Source organism: Hibiscus syriacus, unplaced genomic scaffold, assembly GCF_006381635.1.
Source record: "Hibiscus syriacus cultivar Baekdansim isolate YM2019G1 unplaced genomic scaffold, ASM638163v2 tig00113722_pilon, whole genome shotgun sequence".
Lineage (NCBI taxonomy): Eukaryota > Viridiplantae > Streptophyta > Magnoliopsida > Malvales > Malvaceae > Hibiscus > Hibiscus syriacus.
In genome coordinates, this window is record NW_024063469.1 from 623,294 (window position 1) to 630,688 (window position 7,395).

At 37.5% G+C, this 7,395-nt stretch overlaps 2 protein-coding genes across 2 annotated transcripts; both read right to left on the reverse strand.

Moving 5' to 3' along the window:
• Positions 1-3,509: 3,509 nt before the first annotated feature.
• On the reverse strand, positions 3,510-4,628 carry LOC120187117. Its single transcript, XM_039190908.1, has 2 exons — positions 4,281-4,628; positions 3,510-4,199 (listed from the first exon to the last, which is right to left on the reverse strand). The coding sequence occupies exons 1-2, from the start codon at positions 4,626-4,628 to the stop codon at positions 3,510-3,512; spliced, it is 1,038 nt and encodes a 345-aa protein (XP_039046839.1).
• A 44-nt stretch (positions 4,629-4,672) lies between these two features.
• Positions 4,673-5,290, reverse strand: LOC120187118. Its single transcript, XM_039190909.1, has one exon. It carries the CDS (start codon positions 5,288-5,290, stop codon positions 4,673-4,675), a length of 618 nt encoding a protein of 205 aa, XP_039046840.1.
• Positions 5,291-7,395: the final 2,105 nt, after the last annotated feature.

Here is a 7,395-nt window from a genome sequence, read left to right on the forward strand (position 1 = left end):
TCAGAAACCGCCCAATTCTTGTATGTCTGCAACTTTATACGCTATTCAAACTTTCACATTCATATTCCTTTGTTTAAAAACATTCAAAACTGACAAGGAAAACAAACTTCCCGACAAAGGTTATATGATGAAGTTGTAATGAAAGTGGCCAGACTCAAGAGGGATAGCTCATGTAAATGGAAGTGATTGAATTCAAAGGAAACATAAATGTTCAAACATTAGAATGTGATGTAAACATGGCAAAAACTTTCCCTCCCCGATGGGACCAGGTAGTTGCCTGCTTTAGATGATCACCATCAGAGTTGTTGAGTGCATTCAATGTGAGGAGTTATTTCACCTTGTCTTTTTTTTCCCTGTTAGAATTTCGAGTATGAGAAAGTTTGCAATTTAGTGTTGCTTCTAAAGTATGTGGCTGCACTCCAAGTCTCCATTAAACTTGTTAGTGTTTTTTGTTAGTGCTTGATTGAGAATAGAAATTTGTATCGAATAAATACACTTCCATCGACTGACTTTTTCTTTACTCACCTGCATGCTGTCGCTGCTAAGCCAATCGGGAAAGTAAGGTTAGAAACAGCAAAAGCAGTCAATAGGAAATAGTATGAAGAAATCGTTCTACGAATTGGCATTAAAATATAATGGCAGATTACAATGATACCCAAAATTATTATCCCTACGGTGAAGGCAAAATGCAGGACAGATTTGGTCCCAACGAGATGCTTGGATAGTTGGATTTCGCCTAGTTATGGCTGGGATTTAATTTCTAAGTGTGGGTTTGGTGATCCATTTTGTCTTGTTTGCTTGCTTTATTTATTAACAATAAATGAGCTTCAATTTTTATTCTAAGTGAGTAAAAGAATAATCATTCTATTTTAATTTATTAGATTGAATTATTTTCAGTTTTTTTTCTTATATTTTATAGTTTTTTAGTTATGCCATGATGAATATTCAAACAACATTACAACAAATATATAGTTAGACCTGTTAAAATTTGTTAGAAAAAGGATTTTGTGCATCATTCATACATAATGGTTTCTTTAAGATCTATTATAGTGTTAAATTGATTGATTATAATTTTTCGTAAAAAATCTAATAATAACTAGTATTAATTTATTGTTATTAGTTTTAAAGTTCAAACATTAATGACGGTAAAATCATATGTAAAATATTAAACGTTCATTATCAAATTATTAAAATTTCTTAGATTAGATATGCTTGTTGATTTATATTAATAAAAAAATAACTAATGGAAGTATTAAATGACATTTTTTAACTTCACACTAAGAAAATGACTTAGAAACTTTGTGATAGACTATGCTAGATGCCAGTTTGGTATCTCTTTAGCATAGGAAACTTGCCGAGAAGCCCAAATCTCACAGCTGAGAAACACAACAGATCCAAGTTTTCCAGATTAGCCTCTCTGTTAGTTCCTTTCATTTCTGTACCCAGTGACACAAATCCTCTGCGTTTCAAACCAGAGTTATACTCAAAGGACCACCCCCCCCCCAAAAAAAAATAATCTCCGTAAGTCTCTTTCAACGGTTCGATCTAGATCTTGAAGTTTACAACGATGATGCTGTTTTGTTTTTTCTTTCTAATTGTACATTCAATTGATCGTTTACCTTGGGTTATGATTGCGTGCGGTGCAGTTCAAAACAATGATAGAGGTTGAACCACCGAGTCCGTTAAGATATATAATCGGAGCAGCGGTCATGCTGATCGGAGTTGTATTGCCAGTCGGATACAAGATGTTCCGTAACAAACGTGCCCCTTCCTCTTCCTCTTATTCCAAACAGAAGTAGGTGTGCCTTTACTTAAATGCTACATTTCCATTAAAGAGATTATCATTTCCCTTCTTAATTTGAATTGCTTGTTGTCAAATTAGATCTAGTGATAATTGAGGTTCGTTTCTCAAATTCTCAGTTTTGGAGATTTAACAACTTTGGACTTTGTTTGGATCGAAGTGTGTTTTATTTACATGATAAATTGGTATTTATGTTTGGTGTTGGCATTTCAGGAACAAAGTTTTAATATAGAGATATTGGTTTAAGAGAGATATTTTTTCACGAAATTTGTGGTTTAAATTTGAAGGAAGACGAGGGAAGTGTTGAAAGAAGGCCTTGATTGACCTGCAGATACAAAAATGTAAATGGCTTATAAAACCATCAGTCCTATTTTGTGCTGGACTTGGTTGTTTGAGTATTAGTTGAAGTTTAAAAGATGGAATGTGTTGTTTTGTTCAATTTATGGATTTTGATTAGGTTAACTATTTAGCACCATAATATATAAAATCTATGATATTGGTTGTATTGCTACTAATTTGAGTTTATAGAAGTCTTTTGTTTATATATGCATTTGATTAGGTATATATATAGTCACTAGCATCTATCATGTAGCTGCATTTCCTTTCTGGAACATCTATAGGTTCTTCCCTTCATGTTGTGTGTGATGAAAATGGCATTTTGATAGGGTTTCTGTTGTGTGTTTCATGGACGGGAAAAAAGCTTGCATCTTATGTTTTTCTTTGATTGGTGTTTTGGGTGGATATGCTTAGTTATATCACTATTAGCATGGCCTGCTGGTGGGGTTAACCAAACAAGGACATCTTTTGGCACCACAAATTAGCTTAGAGCTGGTTCTAAAACTATCTAAAAGATTCCTTTGTTTCCAATTCATGTTCTTGATTGATTAGGCACATTCAGAGAAGTGCTAATTGGGAGGCGGATAAGTTAGCAAAATCAGGCATTGGTTAATTTGTCTACTTTTTGCCCGGTTGGTCTGGTTTTTGTTTCTAGTGGGTCATGCTTAGGCTAGGTGTTTGTTCCCAACTGGACTCTTCCTTTTTCTGTAGTACTAATTTTTTTTTATAGAAAGTAGGCCTCATTAAAAACCTCCTTCAAGCCCTGCCATGTTATGAAGGTAACATGACGGAACAAAGGAGGAAAAGAGTGCCAAGAAACTTTTATTCACAAGAGGCAAATTACAACGACTGAACAAACTCCTAAACTTTCAACTGAAGAACATAAGACTTAAAACAAACCACCTAACAAACAGGAAAATACAATTCCTGCTAATCAACACGATCATATAACCCAAAAATCACCCTATCCCATCTTTAGCTAGTTTGTCAGCTTCCCAGTTTGCGGCCTCAAAATATGCCTAAATATAATATCTTTTCCAGTCAAACTCGAAACTATATCCTTCACCAAGGATAGATGCAAAGGGGGGCTTAAACCCGGATTCTGGATCCACTTCAGAGCGTTAGATGAGGCTGATTCCATGATAAATCTCTGATTTGGGACAAAATCCAACTCCTCCATAAGATAAATCCCTCTTTTAATTTCCAATAACTCTGCCAAGATAGAAGGACCACCCCCTACTGATTCAGAGAACCACTGTAGCAATAGTCCACTGCTATCCCGAATCAGACCACCAATACCTCTTTTTTCCCACCCCGAAACCATCGCTCCATCAACATTTAACTTTAGAAACCCATTCGGTGGAGGAACCCATCAAGCTGATTGATAGCAACCCTTTCCTGATCTGCCTGCCGAATCTGCAAGTTTCAAATCACCTACTAGAGAATATAAAGGAATGGCCACATCCTTAAAACGAGCACTAAACCAGGAAGCCACTCTAAATCTAACAATGAAGGATAATCTAACCAAATCCAGCTTTCTTTTCTGAAAGATAATCTCATTTCTATATTTCCAGACTGACCACATCACTGCCATAGGAATGAATTTCCAATTCAAAGAGTTAGTCATAAAATCATCCCACAAAATTATAAAGTCCATGATACACTTTGGAATCACCAATGACACATTCCACATTTTCAAGAAGGAAGACCACAGACCCCACACAACCCTGCAATGCAGAAATAAATGGGAAACTGATTCCACCTCCCGGCCACACAAAACACAAAGATGATCAACAATCTCTGCAACACTTCTCTTAGCTAACTCCTCTTTAACCGATTCTCTTTGCTGCACTAATTGCCAAACAAACATTTCCACCCTTGGAGGAGCTAAACCTGTCCAAATATTATTTTCCCAATTCACATGATTCTGCTCAAAACGACCTTGGTCAAAGAAAGAGTTTATACAAGACTTTGTTGTGAAAGTTCCTTCCCCATTCCCTAACCAAATCCAACGATCATCTTCAGCAGGAAAAAGAGAGGTATTATTCAACATAGTGATCAACTGCAACCACTATTCAATTTCCCAATCAACCAAATTCCTTCTCATTTGGATGTCCCACACCCAACCCGAGGCATTATTCACCATAAACTCCATCACTTTGCCCGCTCTATTATTTGATAAAACATAAAGTCTAGGAAACAAAATTTTCAAGGGAACATCACCCAACCATACATCATTCCAAAACTCCACATCTTCCCCATTTCCTGCCTTCAAACGCATATTCATTCTAAGACAATCTCCAAAATCATCACTGTTGAAGAAGTTTTTCACCACACATTTCCAAATCCACGATGCACGAGCTGACCACGAATTCCCCATAAAAATGGAATTCGAATCCATATTGTAAACAACACAAACTACTCTCTTCCACCAAGACTTTTTTTCAGAAGTAAACTTCCATACCCATTTCCCTAGTAAGGCTCGGTTCATTAGTGCTAGATTAGGGACCCCTAGACCCCCCAATTTTTTTTGGTTTAGAAACCGACTTCCAATTGACCCAATGGATTTTTTTTCTTGTCAACCGAACCCCCCCACAGAAATGAAGCCATGATAGAGTTAAGTTTAAGTAGCACAGAAGCTGGAATTCTGAACATAGAAAGAAAATAGACGGGTAGAGAGCAAATCACCGATTTGACCAATACCACCCTTCCCGCTATCGACAACGATTTAGCTATCCAGCCACTCAATTTAGTATGAAATCTCTCCACTATAGGATCCCACATAGCAGCCGAATTCCTCTTGTACCCCAAAGACAGTCCTAAATATTTCGATGGAAGATATCCAACCGAACAACCAATAACGTCTGCCCAAGTAGCTAACTCCTCATGTTCAACATTTACTCCAAAAATCCTTCTTTTGCCTAGATTTAACTTCAACCCCACTGGAAGCTCATAAATGAGTAACACTCTTCTAACATTCCTCAACTCACGAATAGAGCCTTTACTGAAAATTATAAGATCATCCGCAAATTGAAGATGTGACAGTTTGAATGCTCTGTCATGCACTCCTAAATCAAACCCCAAAAACAGTCCCAAATCCACTGCTTTAGTTAACAACAAATGCAACAACTCAACAGCCAAGTTGAAAAGCATAGGTGAAAGCGAACATCATTGTCTCAGACCCCTGGATGTATGAAATTTCTCCGTAGGAGACCCATTTACTAAAACCGAAATCTCAGCAGTTGACATGCATTGATACATCCACGCCCTCCACTTATCACCAAACCCCATTTTGCTCATTATTTGTATCAAGATATTCCAATCCACCGAGTCATACGCTCTCTTAAAATCCACCTTGAAGACTTCTCCCTTCAGCCATCTCTTTCTCCAAGAATCAATGCTCTCATTTGCAATAAAAGAGCAGTCCAAGATGTTCCTCCCCGGAATAAAAGCAAATTGGGACAGACTCATAATATCATTAATACACAAACTCAGCCTTCTAGCTAAGACCTTAGAAATAACTTTATATAGACCTCCCACTAGGCTAATTGGCCTAAAGTCTTCCAACCCCTCCGGATTTGCCTTCTTTGGGATAAGAGAAATGAAGGAAAAATTCACCTCCGGCTCCCACTCCTTCCCCACATAGAAATCCCTAAAAAATCGCATCATATCATCCTTCAAAATATTCCAGAACTTCTTAAAAAACACTAAGTTCAGACCATCCGGACCCGGAGCTTTGTTGATATCTGAATGAAGAATAGCTTCCCAAACTTCCTCTTCAGAAAAAGGCTTCTCCAATGCTAAACACTGACCTTCCGATAGCCTAAGAAAGTCCAGATTTAAGTCCTCTGCCTCCAGGGTGTTTTTTTGATCATATAACCTATTGAAGAACTCCATCACTGAAGCTTTAACTGACCTAGGATCTTCTATAACTTCACCATCAACTTTGAGGGCTTTAATGCAGTTTACCCTCCCTCTAATTGCTGCACTGTTATGAAAAAACCTTGTGTTCTTATCACCCTCCAATCTCCATTTCAATCTAGACTTTTGCACCCAAATTGATTATTCCTTCTTTTGTAACTCCCATAAATCTCTTTTTGCTTCAACAATAGAATTCATTGACACCAAGGAAGACCCTTGTTGTAGTTTCAATTCCATATCCTGGATCGCAGGCTCCAACGTTCTAATTTTACCTGGTAATTGAAGATAATCTTTACCAGACCAGTTTTTTGCCACATCCTTCACCCGGTTAAGTGTTTTGGAGATGGACATCAAGTTTTCCTGTGCACCCAGTTTGAGCAGCTCATTTGTCAACAATTCGCTAAACCCTTCCTCCTCCAACATATAATTAAACAATCTAAACGGCTTCGGCCCCCAATTACATTCCCTATTCTCCAGCAGAATAATGTTGTGATCAGAAATGAACCGAGGCTGCAAAGTTTGGCTGATCTTTGGGAATTGCGAGAAAAAACTATGATCAACTAAAAACTGATCCAATCTCTCAAAAGTGGGAGTTTCCCTATTATTACACCACGTGAACTGACCCTCCCCCCACTAAAGGCAAATCAATTAAATTTGCCTTAGAAACAAAATCTCAAAAATTATTCATCGAAACTACATTCACAACACCACCCATTTTCTTTTCCCGAGTCAAAAGGGCATTGAAATCTCCACCTAAGCACACTGGACAGTCTACCTGTTCCATAAATGAAGTTAACTCTATGAAAAACGACTCTTTATCAGTCTGCACACTTGGACTATAGACATTTATGAAACAACAAATGTTTGGTATACCATCCATCCATCCCTCTAATGCCACAAATCTAGTCTGGATGACCTTTTCCTTAACTACAAATACCTTCTAATTCCACATTGTTATTAGTCCACCAGACGAACCTAAAACAGGCACGAAAGCCAAACCATTAAGGATTTTCCCTCCTATTTTCCTTCCTAACATAGAACTAATAGCTTCTAATTTGGATTATTGAAGAAATAAGATAGTCGGTTTTTTCTCCTCAACAAATCTCCGAATAGCTCGAGCTTTAACCTTCCTACCCAGACCCCTAACATTCCAACACATAATGGACCATTCTATCATCAAATTCATTTTGACCTTAACAAATTTGATACTTTCCAACACTCCATTGCTTCTGTCCTCCCCTGTTTCTCATCTTCTGCTCCCATAACATCATCCTTACCACCACAACTTTTAGCATCCCACCTCCTAGCATAAACTCTGTTATGAAAGCCTCTTTTTT